The following is an 18,077-nucleotide window of genomic DNA, read 5'->3' as shown; positions in this document are numbered from 1 at the left end:
TAATCCTAACATACCCTCACAGGGACTCCCAAAACTGATGCAGACGACTCCACCCTGGAGACTTCTCTCTCTTTCTGTAAACCCACAGAGGACAGGTACTTCCAGATCCCAAAATTGGCAGTGTATCATTTTATTTTTTCATGATAGTGTGAGTTTTAAAACAAATCATAAGTGGAGATACAAACTTTGTCATGCCCAACACAACCGCACTGATAAAAAAAAGCCAAATTTAAGTCCATGTACATAGAAAAACTAAAAAACAGCCTGGCAGTCACTGGTGATTCAATAAAATCTGCATTGATATTGATGACTACAATCAGGCAAATATCTCCAAGCAATAATGAAGGCCATATCCCATGTGCCTAGCTGTCAAAAGACCAGCCAGAAGCTGGAGACAGATCAGTCTCTGTCCCCTGGGAAAAGCTTATCACTCCGGAGCTTCTCCAAAGCGTCTGGACTGGCTGTCGACACTCCCTGCCTTTAATGTATGATCAAGAAAAGCTTTAACTCATTACTCTCTTCAATGCCCCTCCCCATTCTTGTCCTAACTGCTTTCGTATGTTTAATAATACTGCCTTCAGATGTAATTTGTTCCACTAAGATGCATAAGGAGAAAAGTTGTACAGTAGTGTAGTACTTCACCAGTACAGACCTTCCAACAACTCTTATTGTTGGAATTAAAATGAATTAAAAAAAATCAGAGATCCAAGAGAATAATCGTTTTGGCTTGTTTTTATTACATTTGCAAGAAAGAACCATTTCAGTTCCAATAAACCTTTTATGATGTGTATCTTATCACAGTCATGTATAAATAGTCAGGATGTATAACACAATTTTTTAGCAGGATCATGAAAAGGAAGTCTGTTGAACATTGCCTCCAGCTTTTCATCTGAATGAACAGGTTGTCAAAGCGGTCGTTCTGCAGTGTACAGTACTTCTCGTAAAACAAAGCGCAAGACTTGCGGCTATTTATGTCAGTAATTATTAACCCAACAAATTATTTACGTGACATAAAATAATTTAATGCTTTATTGGTCCTTGTGGCATCATTAAAATAAACATCACTTAACCAAACACACCCTCTCCTGCAGACCTGCTGTTGAAGTTACTCCTGGGAAACACAAATCCAGTCTGGGCCGTACTAAAAAGGTGCGAGGTCAAATTCCAGGTGCTGTGTCCTTGAGCACCTATCAGAGACTGGACTCTTCACTTTGCCCGAAGTTGCTTCCAGCTGTATTTGAGCAGCATTTCTAAGCACAGTGAGTCACCCAAGAGCCACACAAATAAATAGTGTGAGGTGTTGTACGGCTATGCTGACTCATAGTAAAGACACGTTGGTCAAATACACCACTAGTGGAAAACCATCAGACGCACTTGGGTTAGAAAACCCCACATTACCCACTCTCTCGCAGTCCCAACTTCCCCCTCTCCTGTGATGAAAGGAGAGAAAGCACCTCTACTACTCTCCTCTTTTGTTTATTTACCTTCAGAATTACACCCTGCTCCTCTTGGACCATGTTCCAATGTGTTTTGTTATGTTTCCTTTCAAAGAGAGTATCTATGCGTGTGGTCTCTGGCCATGTTTGGCTAACACATGCACACGTTCGTGCACACACACACCCATTCAACTTTCCCCCTGTGCAAGAGGTCCCCTTTGCCCTTCCCCCCACCTCTAACTAAACATCGCAGGACAGCAAAAGGGAACTTCAAAGTGGCCGGAGGGGGTACTTCTTTTTTTCCTGGCACTTGTCATCATCTAAGGGACTGGCTGCTCCCCTTATTACTCTAATTGCTTCCAACTGCTCCAGGAGGCTTTGATGAAGGGCGCCATGGAGCATGCTGGAAGCACCTGTTGTTGCACAGAGGAGCACAGGTGGGCCTTATTGGTGGTGGCGGCATGGAGGCTGCTTTCTACTTAAAAATCACACAACTCAAACAAATACAGAGGGACAATCTTAATGTAATATAATATTTGAGTGATTATAACATTAATTTCCAGTAAATACAAACATCAGTAAAACTAAATGTGTAGCTGTTGAAACTTAAGTTGTAGGGTTGAAGTAGGAAGATGCATGTAGCCCTCTGGCTCCATCTTGTGGCGTCAGTGTGCTAGAAGTCCAGCAGCTGCAGTGGAAATGAGATGAAAGACGGAGAGATAATGTGTAAGTAATATCACTATTAGTTACTGATTGATTGGAAGTGAGCAAGAGTTACATTCACCAAGAACTAGCATTATGGCTTAATTTAACAGTGTTTTAAACACTAACTCTCCAAAATCTAGCAATAAATACTGGAGCAGTAATCCCTCTCCCTCTTTTGATTGGTTGTAATACAGACAGCAGGTGAAATAATATGATAACAAACACAGATCTAAATCTGAATCCAGCAAATACAGAAAACTCATGTATTGTATAGTTTGTGGCCCTTGAATAATTTAAGTGTAATGTGAGTTTTGTTACTGTTGAGCTACACACCAGCTGAGGTAGGATCTTTTCAAAGTGCTCGATGTCTACTTGGTGACAGTCCTCAGATTCAGCTTGTTTCTGTGATCTCACAGCTGCTTCTGGAAACAAGACAAACACATTAAGTCTAATCACTCAGTCATTCAGTAGTGATGTATCACAGTGTACACAGCCACAGCTATCAGATATCCTTACCTTGGACAAATACTTTCAGCATCTCTGCCATGAGCAGCACAGCCTCGCCACTTACTGTAACACAATGAAATTTGTTGAATCATACAACAACAAAAACACAGTTTTGGAGAAATTACTTTTATCAAAATATTTTGTCAACTCACGTTTGGTTTTATCCTCCTTAAAGAAAGTTGATAAGAGTTTGCGTACTGTTTCCTGTAAGTGCGGGGGATAGAGCACATTATAATGCAAGTTACACTGCATGCGACATTGACTCTTTATATCACTGGCTTTCAAAGTGAGAGGTTTCCAAAGGGGTCCCCAGCAAAAAGGGGAATAATTTATTTTCACTATAATTCCATCCGTAACAATGGCAGGATGTATGACTATTTTGATCATGGAGTTCATACATTTCTATAACGTTAAACGAAAATCTTATCACATGGAAGATCCTGGGACAAAAACATTATCCAATGGGGTCCTAATTTGTGACAGTTTATTGGTCCTTGACGTAAAAAGGTTAAGAACCACTGATATAGATGTTTTTTTCCCCAGACTAAATGGTGTGGGAGAGTATCGTTAGCGTTAGTTTTTGTGTTGCTGCAAAACATTTTTTTAAAAACAAAAACAAAAAAACTAGACGTATATCACCGGTGCTGTTATTTAAAAGTTGACTTGTATACCATTTGATGATTTAGCATTAAGTTGTATAGACTGACCAAGTTTTATCGAAGGTAGCTAGGTTTGCTGTCCGCATACCAAACTGCCTTTGAAAAAATATCAATTTAATGTACTTTAGTGTATCGGCGAGAAGAACTTAAAAATCCCGATCACAGAGCCACTTAACATAAATCATCATGAACCTCTGTTACCTTCGGCGTACATATAGTTACTGTAAATCCACTAAATTAAATATGAACGAAGATTTAAATTTGTAGTCATACGACATACGGAGCGATTTGCTTCCTGTATGAGCAGGCTCGACTTGAAAGTTTAATGGCAGTGAGCGTTTACAGTTTGATGAAGAATCAGAGATGATATTCGTTTTTATTTGCCAACGAGAAAAACAAACAAGGGTAAACGAATAACAAAGGCAGCGCTATTGCTCGTACCTTCTTGAATGCAACTTCTGCGTCCATCTCCGCCATGTTTTCTGACGCTGAGAGAGAAACTTGGCGCTCTGCGTATGGATTGGCTATTGACCTCTGACGTCAGGCGTACCGCCGTCAGCAGGCTGTAAACACCAGCTGAGTGGTCATAACAAAAGTCATTATTTTGAGATAGTTTCTCATTATTTTGAAATATAAGTCATTATTTTTGAGATAGTATCTCATCATTTTGAGATATTTAAAAGAAAATAATAATTTAATAAATAAAAACGTTATTTTTGCTTAAAACACTCGATGAGGAAGTCTTATTTTTGTTTAACCTCCCCAGGTTACAGCTTACACAGAGGCCTAGATGTTGGCATTGAATTTGTCTTCATTCTTGAAGATTGGTGTGGTCAGCCCTTCACCCCAGCTCTCAGGCAAATGATCATCCTTTAGTATCAATGCCAGTTTGCATTTTCTGTTGGTATATTTTAACATCTCATTTAAGATGCCAGCAGGCTTGCCTGTCCTCATTGAAATATGGCGATTCTATTGGGGAAATATAAATTGCACATACAATAATGCCAGTACAATAACATATTACACATCTCACATTAAAAAGTATAGTTAGGATACTTAAGGATATACATGTTTTCAAACTTTTACAGCTTACACAGAGGCCTAGATGTTGGCATTGAATTTGTCTCCATTCTTGAAGATGGGTGTGGTCAGCCCTTCACTCTAGCTCTCAGGCAAATGACCATACTCTAGTACCAAGTTGAATATCTTTAGAATGGCCAGTTTGCATTTTCAGTTAGTATATTTTAACATCTTGTTTAAGATTTTTGGCGTTTTCAGATGCTTCAGTTTGTGGTGATTCATAATTTCAATAGTTCTTTCAAGATCTTTCAATTTTTCTGAAATTTGGTCTTGAGCTTGATTCTTCTGAGGGTTTTCCATCTTCTGAATGGACTGTTTGTTATGTTTCTTGGTAATATGTTCCATTTTTCCCTAAATTGATTTGACCCAAGAGACTTTTCAATTAATTTTAATTTGTTTTTTTAGATATTGTTCTTTTTTGCTGTTTGTGTTTTTATATTGTTTTAGTCTTACAGTAACTAAGACAGAGCTCCTGGCTGTCTGGATTCCTGTGTTTTTGGTTTGAAACTTTTCCTAATGGTTTTGCAGTCTGAGCCAAACCATCTTTCCCTGTTTATTTTCTTTGGATGTTTTGTTTTGCATTATAAGTTTGACAAAGAGGCCAAATAATCAAATATGTGGTTACTTTTTATCAGATCAGACACTTTCTGTATTCTGAGGGTAGATCTGGGCCAGAAAGGAGTCTAAAAGAGACTGGATTTCTGACGATTGCTTCCTGGCACTGATCCAGGCTATTTTGTTCCCATCTGTATTGCTTCAGATACAAAGTGATCTAATAGAGATGTGTGTTATTTCACTATGAAGGCTCCCAAAGAGTTTTGGCTTATTATAGCATAATCAACAGTGCTGCTGCCAATATTTGAACAATTTGTATAATGTCAAAGGGAGTCTTCTCAAACCCTTCCATTGACAATGTGCAGACCAGTGCTCTGCAAAGCTGTAAGACTTGTTTTCCACTCTTGTTTGTGTTTTTGTCATAATTATTCCTGTTTGGACAGATAGGGAAGGGAAGATTAGCTCCAGTGTTGAACTGTCACCATCAGTACTGTTTAACTCCACTAGTTCTAGCATTGTGAACTAGTGATCCACAGATCCATGGGCCTGGAAATGATTGATACCTTCTTTTATGTTGGAGAAAATGTCCTCATTGAAATATGAAGATTCTATTGGGGGAATATAAATTGCACATAAAAGAATATCAGTACAATAAGATATTACACATCTCACATTAAAACTACAGTTAGGATACTTAATTTATATAAGTTTTCAAACTTTTTCATTTTTTGAGGTTTCTTTTCACATTTGCCACATAGCTTTTCCCTCACTGAAGCCTAAAATTAAACAGAAGCTGACAATGTTCCAAATCATTTCAGATTTTCGTTATTTAATGTTGTAGGCATCTTACCACTTTAAGGAATTAAAATTACACTTGTAGGAAACGGGGAAGGGGAAATTAAACAATCTCTGCTGTAAAGGAATAATATTTATTGAACTACTAAAGGACAGGGATGGGAACAAATGGGCATATACACATTATACAAATAAAATGAATGAATTAATAAAGAAGTTAATAAGTCATTGCCAGAAGAATGAATGAATGAAATTGAGAGATGTCAAAAAATGAGTCAGAGTGCAGAGAGAGGGCTAAAAGTTCAAAACCATTTATTCCAAAAATGTCCATTTCCTTTCATAGGTGGTGGGAAAGGCTGCCTCCTCCACCACAGCATTTTCGAAATAATGCAACTTTTTCCTATGCTCCTGGGTTTCTTCCACTACAATGTATACATCTATTTAGAATTTTAAATAGAAAGAAAAAGTTGCAGAGTATTTGTTTATTCAGGTCATTAGTTATCATCCAACCACTGAGCATCTTCGAGTAAGTAGCCCAGACCCATTGAACGCCGTGGTCGAGGCAAAGTGGTGATTGCTTTGGCCTTCTCATCTGAATCCTCCTCCATCTGAAAGAACAGTAGACGCATTTTTAAAGTCATCTCATGAAGGCTGCAAATGCAGGTTTTAAACCAAATAGTGTTTATCAACATTCCTCCACACTGACTGAACGAGAGATGTACTGGTGAATGCTCACCTTTGGACTAACAATTCGTTTCACCTCCACTTCAGAGCCTCCAAGAATGTGAGGACCAGCCCAGTCTGCTCTGTCTGCTTCTTCCTCAGCAGAAAATCTCACATAGGCTAGCCCACTTTTGTTAGAGGTCTTCTTAATCTGGAAATGAAATCCAACAGACAAGGGAAATTCTTTCATTAGGTGACCAAATCTTATATTGATAGTGTATACAGAAATACATTAACAAATACACTTAATATGATACAATTAAGATTATAAGAGATATTATGAGACTTTACCTTACATGCTGTGATGGTTCCCCATTCTCTGAAGTAAGCCTGTATGTATCCTTCATTTAAGTAAGGGTTCAGATCTTTTATAACCAATCCATGATCCTATAAACAGTAGAAAATACTAAGATTTATGGTATATTTTAGCTTAAGTCAAAATATTAAATAGAGTGATGCACCCTTACTGTTGAAAAGAAAGGAATTGTTTACCAGTTCATAATGTTCAGCCAAACTAGCCATGTGTATCTTTGGAAGACTGATGTAGACTCGTTTCTGAGGTGCTTTATTCTCCTCCATCTTATCTGGAGGAAAGATGAGTTGGGAGATTTATGAACGCTGTGCAGTGGGAAAGGTTGTCAAAGCATGATCAGACGCGTATTATAATATGAAAATGTTGCACCGAGGATTTGCAAACAAACAAGTTAAATGATTTAAATGCTTCACTTTTATGTAAAATTATAAACACAAAATAAAATCTTTCTCAGCAAAAGATGTAGAAGTCAAGAAAGCTCTTACTTACCAGGGGGCTGAAAGAGACTGACTCAAAATGCAAATGAATGTGTTGTGGACAGGCTTCATAAAGTGTCCCTTGAAGTCACAATGACGAAATCTCCTCCTTCCTAGTACTTTTTTCTTCTTCTTCTTTCACAGAAACAAGTTTTTCTTGTAAAGAAAAATGTCAGAGTGACTGGTTGAAGACTTGCCTAATCTCAAAGTATGCTAATTAGGGTTGTTGACATTGTTGTGCACTTGGTAATAGAACTTCTCCACACTAAGTGTACAGTCTTCCGACATGTGAAGCAGAAACAAGTACATCTTGTGTTTAGCTGTAGTTTTAAATTGTAGTTTTTCTGTTTCAAGGAGTCATGAGTACATTTAGTTACACGCCTTACAAGTCTTGTATTTTTATTTCCATCTGTACAGCCTCACAAGAGTTGTTCCAACATTCGAGTCATTGCTCTATTTTTCATTTTATGTCAAAGATATTGAATATACTGCACTTATACTGTACATATAGCAAACTGACAAAGGTTGACACAATATGCAACAGGTCAATGCCCACTCCATTTTGACATCTAAATATCATTCAAAGATAGTATCAGTTAAATAATTATTTGTCACAAACACATTCAAACTGCACACAGAGAAATAATGTAGATGTACTTGGTTTTCCACATACATAATTACATAATTACGTAATGTCATGTGGAATGTGTCCTTAAGAAATCTGATGTTCTTTGGAATGAAAAATATGCCTGACTTGACAGCTGTATCTCTAATTTGTGTTGGACCACTATTTCACATTTTGCTGGATGAACACAGTATACAGTAATGTCACAGATACATGCACTGGCAGGCCACATTTTTACAGTAAAATTACAAATGCCCAATAACAGACACGCTAAAAAACATTATTCTAACCTAAACAACTTTTAATACAATGCATTCAAAATCATACACATGTAAAGTTAAACTCATTATTTTTAGATTTAACGTTGATTCTAAAAAAATAAAATAAAAACTACAATATTAAATTCTAATAATATCCAGTGATTTAGGTTGTGACATCCCTGATGGTGCTGACAACCATCTTAGTAATGATGATAATATCAATGCTAATCAGCCACAGACTGAAAGAGAAAGAATGAAAAACAGGAAAATAGATTATATAGAAGGCAGTGCTCACACAAATGCGTATTATAAGTGAGCTCATTAAAACAGTGATGATCTGTTGCAACCAAAATGTGGATATACAACACTCAGACTGCCTACCTTATCTACGAGGGGAAACCGGAGTACTCTGCTCATGAAGGTCTTGCAGTTTGGTGATGAGGAACTTTTTGTCCATACCCTCCTGCATACAAGAAATAAAATCAATATTAACATACTATACACATGCCTTTGAGTTTAAAAAAAAGTTTGATTATGCATACATTTTCAATTTGCTTCTCTAACAGACTGATGATTTTCCTGTGGCCATCGACAACTTGAGCATGAATGTATATCACCATTCTGAAAAATAAAAGGATCAATGAGGGATCAATTCAAATTTAAAGCGCCTAAATGACATTCACAGATGTGGTTCATAACTGTAAAACGTTTAAATGTGGTTGACAAATTTTACATCATAGATACAATGATCTAACGGTGCCTCTTAAGGGCAAGCTCTCTTTAAGAGAGAGAGAAGCTGAGGTTCTGTCAGCAGAATAAAGTTTAAAAATTAACTTAATTGCAAATATGGGTTAATCATATCAGACAAAAAAAAAAAAAAAAAAAAGATTATGATACTGGGCAGGTCGTTTAAACATTGTTGGCGATCATGTTACCACTCACAGAAAAATTCCACTGGCGAGGAATAGGAATATTGGGTGATCTACAAGATAGGTAGTGGTCTGGGTGAGCCACAACAGGACTGGGTCAGTGTCCTTCCGGTCTGTGACCCACAGCTCCACCGACTGAATCATTGTGGTAAGATTCCTGAAAGGACCGCAGTCTATTGAGGGTTTAATCCTGTGGACGAAAAACAGATGTAGTGCAGTCTGTCAAAATTTGAGACACCTTTCTACTGTTAGGGCTCAAACTCCAGCACAAACTTCAGACCATATTTATGAGTCTGGTGTTGTGGAGGCCTTTTGGTGTAGAAAATGCTTGTGAGCATCACAAGTCAGAGAAAGAGTGGTTATTATTTGTTCCACTCACTTCCAAACTGTATATGCGACAGGCACAGCAGCACCAAGAAATGAGGGGAACAACAAAAGAGAGATGAATAGTGTTGTCATTTGAGTGGCCCTCCAGGGCTTTTTGGAGGCCTGACAGTTGAGCAACACACTGCCCTGGGGAAGAAGACAGAGGAATAACATTGAGTTTGTCAAGCAAAACAGACACATTTTATGAAGTAGAAGGTGAAATACCGGCTATACCAACCTTCTTCATGTAAAACAGAACAAATAGTTTTGCAATCTGGATGGCAGGAAGCAATGGCGCAAACAGGACCCCAAGCCTGAGAAGAACAGAAGACCATTAGGGTTTAAGTAACTTTTTTGTGTTTTAACTAAATTATGGGATTCATAGATTTGATGTAATGTTGTGTGATTACCAAGTGAGGGTTTGCCCATATATGAGCTCCAGCACATTACGAGCAATGTCAAACACTGGCTTCCTGTTCCTTTTCAAGACATGCTTGTAAAAGAGCCTGAATTGAAGATTTCAACTTAGTGTTCAGCATTGTAGATTGACCAGTCAATCAGTCAGTTTTGTCAGCAGTGTACAGCAGAATAAAGTTACATTATCTTTCAACTTGCCTCCACAGGAACTCTCCCAAAAACGTATAAAGCACTGTGAAGATAAAGTCCATCACCAGCAAGCGATATAGCTCTTGTCCCACCAAGCTCTCCCAACACTGTGGACAACAAAGGCACAACTTAGGGTTGTTTAACATCTCCAATAAGGTTAGCTAATTAGTTTATAAGCAAACACTCTGGACTTTACACCATGTCAGTGTTGTGACACTACTGCAATTATGAGTGTCAAATATGTGGATGCTTGTCACCTTTTTTGGTTCCTCTACAATTCTGTGCCAGCGGTAACACAGCACTCCAACTATACTGGTTTTCAACAACAAGTTCCTGAGAAAAAAATGAGGATTTTTTCCCTTTTATGACAACATCTCTAACAAAAAGATAAAACCAATATTTCAAAGAAAAAGGGAAAATAAGTCGTAACAGCCCTGTATTATGGCTTTAACAAATGTAAATGGTACATAAACATAAAAGCACATACGCATAAAAGGTACATATCGATGGCCAAAACGCAAAACCTCCTATCTGCAGGATTTTCTGATGGCGGATTTCACTTTGGATGATGAGAACAGGGAAGGATGCTCATATTCAGTCTGTCTGCAAGATAAATTAATTTTTCAGATAGGAGGTTTTGCATTTCGGCCATCGATATACTAGTTTTAGTGCAGTTTAATAGTCTACTGAATGATTTCAGTATTTACACAAAGTTATATATCAGTAAATACCGAAGATTTAACCTAAATTATACTGCCCTAAACAGTTTAGCTCTGCTTAGTCTGATAGCACATAAATATGTAAACATGAATTCACAGACCTAAAGTTGAACAGATTACTTTGTCAAAATATGACAAAATGTTTGGGTTTTTTTGGTTTGGTTTGGGTTTTTGGTAGATCATATTCTCACCTGAAGATGGAGACATAAACACGAACATTGGGTGAGTTATATTTCTCTAGCCAAGTGCATAGGTTGAAGAGGCCAGGGAGTAACAGGTTAATGGCCGACACTACTGCAGACAAGAGCAGATCAGTTCCTTCTGAACGACCCAAGTTGTCAATGAAGTCTGTCTGTGAAGGACAGGTTAACTGACAGTGAGTGACCAGGGTGAAAAACAGTATGTGAAACTAGAGTAGAATAGACAGCATTTCAACTATACTGATGATTGCTTTACAATAATTGCTGGAATGCAACATACTGATTTCATTAGTCTCACCTGTGCTTTTCTGCCTGTGGCAGGTTTCTAAAATGCTGATAGCCTATTGTGATTCATGTCAGGAAGATTTATTCAGAAAGACATCGATGTGTACAATACAAGATTGACACATTTTTGACAGAGAGGAAAAGAAAAACAGCAGACACCCTACTTATGAGTCAAATTCAAAGTAGGAGGAAGTTCACTGCAAGACAGCAGAAAGGCATTATGTATGTGATGTGTCTAAAAGCTGCTCATGGGATAATTTGAAACTGGTTTTCCCAGCTTGTTACCACTTGAAACAATCTGACAACGAAATGTCAGATGGATGTTAAAAAAGCAAGATGAACAGACCTGAAACTTCTGCTAGGAAATAAAAAAGGGGAACTTAACCAACTGCGGTGGGATGGTGTTTCTTCTGAGTTATTTTCGTGGTATTCTTGAGAAAATTTAAATAGCTGCTCTTCTCTGCATGAAATGTGTCATGTCTGGTTGCGCAGCACTTGCTGACATTTTAAATCTAACCTCTGACAGATAATAGACTGCCATGACGCTCAAGACAATGCTGGCCAGACACGTAGCCCATGTGAACAGATGCACTAGGACGTTGCAGAGTCGTTGTATGCAGCTCTCTTCATCTTCTCCACGCATCATCTCAGACAGCAGTTCCTGTCAGAAAAGCAGCATTTGTAAACTTAAGCAAAAAGCATTTGAATGATCTACACAACTCAACACGTGTTCAAGTGTGAAGACGTGTCAAGGCTAACAACTGTTGATACTTCCTGTCTATTTAGAATATATATTTAAATCTTCCCTTCATAAGAAAATGGCCTTCATTAGACTTTATGTGCATGTTGAGGAACACGATTTGCACTGTCTGACAGTGCATAATTAAAAACTTCCTGTGTCTAAACACTGCTGCACAAAAACAGATAGTGTGACAAAGTGATAAAACATGTCATTTAAATGAGAAAAACATATTCTCAAATATTGTTTTCTGTTTTAACATACATTGTCTACAACTTCACACTGATCCTGATGTTTTATGCATCAGTGAGTGTAATAGAGACTTCAAATGATTGCATACTTTGAGCTGTGTGCTGATTTTCTCAGACTGCATTCTGACAGATGTTTTTTTGGTGACTTTAAAGTCCCAGGAGCAGAACACCTTTACCGCCATATTCCCGTTAGACTTCAGGGCATGACAACTTTTCCCAAAGGACTTGGAAATGCTGCAGGAGAATAATAAAGCTGTAAAACACACAGCACATGGTATTAAATAACATGAATGCATATAAAAATGAACCTGTTGTCCAACCTGTACACTAGGATGATGCAGATAATGAAGAAGGCAATGGCAATGGTAAAGAAGTAGGCTGCAGATATGCTGTATCCATCACTTTTGTTGTTGTAGTAGCCATAAAACATCAAACTCTCAGAGAGGTAACCCTGCCAAGGAGAGCAGATGGAGGGGAGATTAATTTCAAGAGAGTGCAAACAGAGAGGATAAGAAGTGCACATCGACTGCATCTCACCATGCCTGTGAGAAGCTCAAGACCGGTGAAGACTGGTGACTGGTGGTCACACGGAGGGCTGATGGCTTGAGGGAAGACCAGAAAAAGGCCGTTGATGATGAAAAGGAGGAGGTTAAACAGCAGGAGGGTTCGGAGAAACAGGAAGTAGGAGAGCACTCCGGTTCCAAAACGTGCACTCAGTTGCTTCATTGGCAAGTGCCACAACCGGAGAGACATGAGGGTGGGGAGGCAGCTGAAGAGGCAGTGGCGCCTAGTCTGAGTGGAGCAAAACATTTGTCTTATGACACAGCAAACATTTATCTACACTTTATCAAGTTTGTACTCACCCTTGAAATGTAAAACCTGAAACAGCCGAAGCATGGAACGTGTCTGGTGAGTGAACTTTCAGCTACATCACTAAAAGCGAGTGGCCTAATAAAAGAAGAGGTGAAGTAGTTTAAAAAACCTTGCAAAGAAGGTGAGAACACATCAGGTTCTTCATCACTGTAAGTTACCAGAGTTTCAGTAGCTTTTATTCTCAGGTCATTTCATGTGTCAGTGCCATGTGTACCTCAGCTCCATTTTATCTGTAAGGCTTAGTGGCATGGCACGCAGCTTACGAAGGACTTCACCCGCATAGAGACCCCGAAGGCTGGATACCAACTGCTCCTTCTTGTTTTCTGTAAAATCCAAATCTAGAAGTTAACTCATTGACTCTGAGCGCAGAATGAACAGGAAGACTCACTTGAACAACAGTAATAGTTGTCAATGTTTGGAGCTATTTTACCTTCCGTAGTGATTTCTCCCAAATCTGTCAGAACAAAGTCATGTTGGATTGGTCTGGAGTGATGGATAAAATCTTGTGATGTGGTCTGATGCCTGTTTAGCAGAGGGGAGTGTGTTGCAAACCCAGAAATGCCTGCAGCACTATTTTGCCCTGTCAACAGAGAGTTAAGCTGTTTTTATTCTTAGGACATTTGCTTGAGTCTTATTTTTAAGAGCCACATAAAGATTGTATTCCCTGGTGACAACTTTTTCAAAAGTAGCAAGAAGCATTCCATCTCACCAACGGTGCGACTGGGCATTGAAGAAAGGATCTTTTGTGTTGCAGCCGACCAGCAGTGCCTATGCAGAGGGTTGACCAGCCCTCTGTCATCTCTCATGTGGCCACTTTCTGTTGGCCAGTTGTCTGAAGAAGTTTTCAGACCAGGAAATCATAAGATTAATTGCAGATTGCTTGCATTGTCTATGTGGCAAATGTTATATGCCTTTCACCCTATATGGATTACAGATTAAACTCAAACTTGTTTATGAACAGGAAGTAAATCTTGTGCATTTGTACATAAAAGTAATTAGACACCTCACTGTAAATAACGAGAAGACTTTTATACTAGTAAAAATGGCAGACATGTGTTTTTGTACCTGTGCATTCAGTCAACACCTCCATCTGCAGAATTTCACGCCGCCTCTCAGTGATGGCTGCTGGTTCTCTGACAACCTGGCAGGAAGTGACCCAGTCTGATACACCATCATCCAGGTCCCTTCGGGAGAGTAACCAACACAGTAAACCATGACCAGTGCCATCTTGACCGCAGTGTGTATGAAGAGAGCATGTGCATCAGAGAGTATTTATTTCAAGGATCCCAATTGCAGTGGGAAATGTGGAATAATTCTGTGAAAAGAAAAACCCTGTAATGTAACCTACAATGGACAGCAATGATTAAAATTTACCACAGCGAATGGGATCCTTGAAACAAATACTCCAAATACCAAGGAGCAAGAAATTTCAAAAACTGTGCTAAATACATGTAGAGCTGCAACGATTAGTTGATTAATCGATAGGTTGCCAACTATTACATTTATCACCAACTATTATGAGAATTGATTAATCCTTTGGAGTCATTCTTCATTTAAAGGTGCAAAGTTATTTAAAAATGTTGATATTAATCTATTAATCACTAAAAATTGCAGCTATACTTTTTTTTTTTTTTTTTTACATATTTATTCCTTCCGCACACTAGCTGTAGGCAGGGGCAATTTTTCAGTGTTCACAAGAAGATGCACATAAATTGTACAAAGAATACCATAGACAAATACAATTTTGTTTATTGGTAACACATTTTAGTAATATAATTATATATGGTAATTATAATTATAACCCTAACCCTTTCAATGTAAACTACAAGATAAATGTACAATAAAATTCACCAGGACTCCCAGCACACAGGTACACAGCACATGGCAGGCAAATTAGGACGAACCAAAAGTAAAACATCTCTTTAATTAAAAACAACAAATACTCATACTCACTCATAGTCTGAGTCATCACTCTGCCAAATGTCGACATTGATGTTTGCGCTGTGTGCCATGCTCCTCGATGATCTCTGATTACTGCAAAAACAAATCTCCAAGAGGATCAGTCTTCTTTATCTACATAGTGGGCCACTGTCAGTTAATCATTTCTGACACTGAACAACGACTTCTTTTTTTCATCCTTCCACAAAGTAATGCTGCTACTCATTGAAATTGACTATGTGTTGCTTTGCTTCCTGTGAAATTCACCCACATAACTCAGCCCCCCTTTGAATCTTGTCACAAGGCTGCTAGGTCAGCAACAACTTCCTAACCAATGTGTGAATTATGTCAAGGCATCAGACAGTGCTAATGAAACACAAATAGGAGGACAGCAGTCCTCTGGTCTTGATAAATTATGAAAGATACACTTCCTCTTGCCCTCTCTTTCTCAACACAGCTGTGCCTGATCTGTAATAGCCACAAAGCCTGTCACTCATCTGCCTGCATATCAGCTGAGTTTACAATCAGTCAAGCATGTCTGAAATGGCTGGTGGGCCCATTTGGGACGTGATTAAATAAATAAGTACTAAAAATAAAAATAAAAACATAATGGTGCATAGGATACGTATGATACGTACATATTGACAGTATGGTGCCGTGTCTGCTAGTTGAAGTTATAGTGTCCACTTCCCTTTAGTGGTCACAGTGATAAACTGCATTAGATTTGTCAAAAGAGTACTATACTAGCATCACTGTTGGAACGATCTGCTGTACCAGGTCTCACCTTTCTCCTACAACAAAGTCTTAACAACCAATAATCAACCAGTACTGTCAGTGTGCACACAAGACAACATTTCCTTTCCAAAGCAAATAACAAAAAATATTAAAACAAACAAACAAACAAAAAACTAGATCCTGGGGAAAGATACCAAAACATAACAACTGTAACTGTAATTTAATTTTGCGGATATTTAAAATGAACTGAAAATGAACTTCCTGGTTACAACTATTACGCTATATGGAATAAACACATTTGGATCCTTCAAACGCCTGACTGACCTGTGTATGTATACTCATAGGTGTTCACTGCCACCCAGTGGTCACAGTGAGGAACTGCAACAGAAGATTAGTCACTGGCGCCAATGAAGACATGTTAACATAGATTTAAAATAAAGCAACCCAACAGAAGCATTAGAAAGGTTAATGTTGATGTTTGAGTCATAGACTACAACTTCACATTCTTCTCTGGGAAAAATACAGGCATTTAAAGCTTCTACTACTACTATTATTATTATTATTTAGGATATATTATTAGAGGATGGGTTCACAGTTTGTCAAGCATGTCTTAAAACATTAGTCAGGTGAAATTAGTCAGACAGTTAGACAGTTAGACAATTAGTCAGACAGTGAAACAGTTTTCTCTTGTTGTAGTCCGGGTTATACTGACCGTTATACTAGAGGATGCCTTCATAATGAACTTAAAATAGTATATAATAGTGATCGGGAACAAAATTCACAAGCGTCCTTCTGTGCAAAAATGTATTTAAAAGTTCATTTGAATCTTATATGAACCTTCCAGTTGAGTCAAATTTAGTGGATATCTTTCAGTGTTACAGTCTTTTTAGTGTTAAAGTACCTCTTTTGTTACTATATACTTCCACCGCAGCTCAACAGGAAAACACTGTCTAAGGAAACACAAAGAGGGAATTTGATGGTTAAAAAACATCAAAAGATTGTAAATGTGGCAGATATCCACTTGATATGACAAACTCAGACTGTTGTAGCCTCATAGAAACTTCAGCTAAACAAAACACAATTTTTGGCCCCTATCACTTACATTAAGCGCATGTGAAGGGGATCTTTTAATAATCAGTATGAACGGGAGGAATGATTACAAGGAGGAAAACCTGCAGTCACCTGCCACCTCATTAGATACACTTGCGCAATCTAATTCAATCCAAAACAATAGCTCTGTTTTTTTCACCTTTTTTTTGAAGTTTATACGTTTTCTGTTTTTGTTGATATTGTCAAAAAGGTGATAAATTTACTTAAAGTTGATTTTTGAGGTTGTACGACGTGGTGATGGCATACTGGGGTGAATTGTTGTGACTGGTGTTCCTAATATCCCCCCCCCCCTCCTGTATTTAATAGAGTGGACAAAATATTAGGAACACCATTCAATATAATGCGCCCTAATACACCACTATCACCCACTATGACCTCAATAATAAACATAAAGCAGAATTGTCACCTTTCTGACAGTGTCAACAAAAAACTGAAACTGATATACATGTAGAATTTAAAGCAGAGCTGTTTTATTGGTTTGCATTAGATTGCACAGGTGTACCTAATAAAGAGGAGTTCATGGGCAGTGTTACATGTAGGGGGGTTACATCATTTAATTACAAAATAATTGTTACTGTAATCTGTTACAGTTACTGAGGGAAAAAAAGTGCAATTAAGTTACAGTTATAGATGAAAATGTTGATGATTACAAAGGCGGTTACATCTGAAGTCAAACCTTTAAGATTTTGCTCAGGACAACGTTTTTTTCCTCATTTTTAAATATTCAACATTTTACTGAATACGTATATTGCTTTTTTTTAATCAATTTTTTTCAAATATATTTTGTAAATATATCATGTTGATGTGGGCTTAAATGGTGTCACAGTACCAATTAAGCCCATGTCAGACTTTTTACTTTTTTCATAAAACATCTTTATTGTATATTCCAAAATCTACATGAACTAATGGACTAACTTGCTTTATTATAAATGATCTCCCTTATACATCATGTCAGTATCAATGAAAAACACCTGAACTTAGATTTTGGTGGGTTTACTGGGTACACTTACCCTAACAGTTGAAAACATCTGTTAGATAATTAGAAAACTAATCAAATGTAATAAGTTACAATACTTTGATTAAGATGAAATAGTTACATTACTTATTACATTTTAAATAGGTCAACTAGTAATCTGTAACCTATTACATTTCAAAATTAACCTTTTCAACTCTGCTTAAGACAGACGTGGAA

The 18,077-nt window shown here is 37.8% G+C and overlaps 3 protein-coding genes across 9 annotated transcripts; all 3 read right to left on the bottom strand.

Moving 5' to 3' along the window:
- Positions 1 to 722: 722 nt before the first annotated feature.
- cenpx (centromere protein X) lies at positions 723 to 3,784 on the bottom strand. Of its 2 annotated transcripts, XR_009927389.1 has the most exons (6): positions 3,749 to 3,784; positions 2,801 to 2,852; positions 2,658 to 2,711; positions 2,475 to 2,563; positions 960 to 2,124; positions 723 to 919 (listed from the first exon to the last, which is right to left on the bottom strand). XR_009927389.1 is itself a non-coding variant. In XM_062438956.1 (5 exons), exons 1-5 carry the CDS (start codon positions 3,782 to 3,784, stop codon positions 2,110 to 2,112), a joined length of 246 nt encoding a protein of 81 aa, XP_062294940.1. In that variant the 3' UTR covers positions 723 to 2,109. The 2 variants fall into 2 exon arrangements, 1 of the variants encoding a protein (XP_062294940.1); XM_062438956.1 differs by having other exon boundaries at positions 723 to 2,124.
- Positions 3,785 to 6,053: 2,269 nt separating this feature from the next.
- On the bottom strand, positions 6,054 to 7,350 carry LOC134000156 (heterogeneous nuclear ribonucleoprotein A1). Of its 2 annotated transcripts, XM_062439490.1 has the most exons (5): positions 7,263 to 7,350; positions 6,953 to 7,044; positions 6,752 to 6,847; positions 6,474 to 6,611; positions 6,054 to 6,345 (listed from the first exon to the last, which is right to left on the bottom strand). In XM_062439490.1, exons 2-5 carry the CDS (start codon positions 7,037 to 7,039, stop codon positions 6,232 to 6,234), a joined length of 435 nt encoding a protein of 144 aa, XP_062295474.1. In that variant the 5' UTR covers positions 7,040 to 7,044; positions 7,263 to 7,350; the 3' UTR covers positions 6,054 to 6,231. The 2 variants fall into 2 exon arrangements, with proteins under 2 accessions (XP_062295474.1, XP_062295475.1); XM_062439491.1 differs by lacking the exon at positions 7,263 to 7,350 and having other exon boundaries at positions 6,486 to 6,611; positions 6,953 to 7,214.
- LOC134000155 (transmembrane channel-like protein 6) lies at positions 7,292 to 15,244 on the bottom strand. 5 transcript variants are annotated; one of them, XM_062439486.1, is made up of 20 exons: positions 15,056 to 15,244; positions 14,168 to 14,286; positions 13,812 to 13,934; positions 13,533 to 13,682; positions 13,317 to 13,425; positions 13,093 to 13,177; positions 12,767 to 13,021; positions 12,550 to 12,680; positions 12,319 to 12,463; positions 11,757 to 11,900; positions 10,946 to 11,106; positions 10,293 to 10,368; positions 10,045 to 10,142; positions 9,840 to 9,935; positions 9,668 to 9,743; positions 9,443 to 9,571; positions 9,077 to 9,282; positions 8,677 to 8,755; positions 8,516 to 8,597; positions 7,292 to 7,405 (listed from the first exon to the last, which is right to left on the bottom strand). In XM_062439486.1, the coding sequence occupies exons 1-19, from the start codon at positions 15,112 to 15,114 to the stop codon at positions 8,517 to 8,519; spliced, it is 2,322 nt and encodes a 773-aa protein (XP_062295470.1). In that variant the 5' UTR covers positions 15,115 to 15,244; the 3' UTR covers positions 7,292 to 7,405; position 8,516. The 5 variants fall into 5 exon arrangements, with proteins under 5 accessions (XP_062295470.1, XP_062295471.1, XP_062295469.1 ...); XM_062439487.1 differs by lacking the exon at positions 7,292 to 7,405 and adding an exon at positions 7,417 to 8,373 and having other exon boundaries at positions 9,077 to 9,253; positions 9,443 to 9,576; XM_062439485.1 differs by lacking the exon at positions 7,292 to 7,405 and adding an exon at positions 7,417 to 8,373.
- Between the last annotated feature and the right edge of the window lie 2,833 nt (positions 15,245 to 18,077).

Source organism: Scomber scombrus, chromosome 18, assembly GCF_963691925.1.
Source record: "Scomber scombrus chromosome 18, fScoSco1.1, whole genome shotgun sequence".
In the NCBI taxonomy this organism is placed as follows: domain Eukaryota; kingdom Metazoa; phylum Chordata; class Actinopteri; order Scombriformes; family Scombridae; genus Scomber; species Scomber scombrus.
This window is presented reverse-complemented; position numbering and strand designations above follow the sequence as displayed.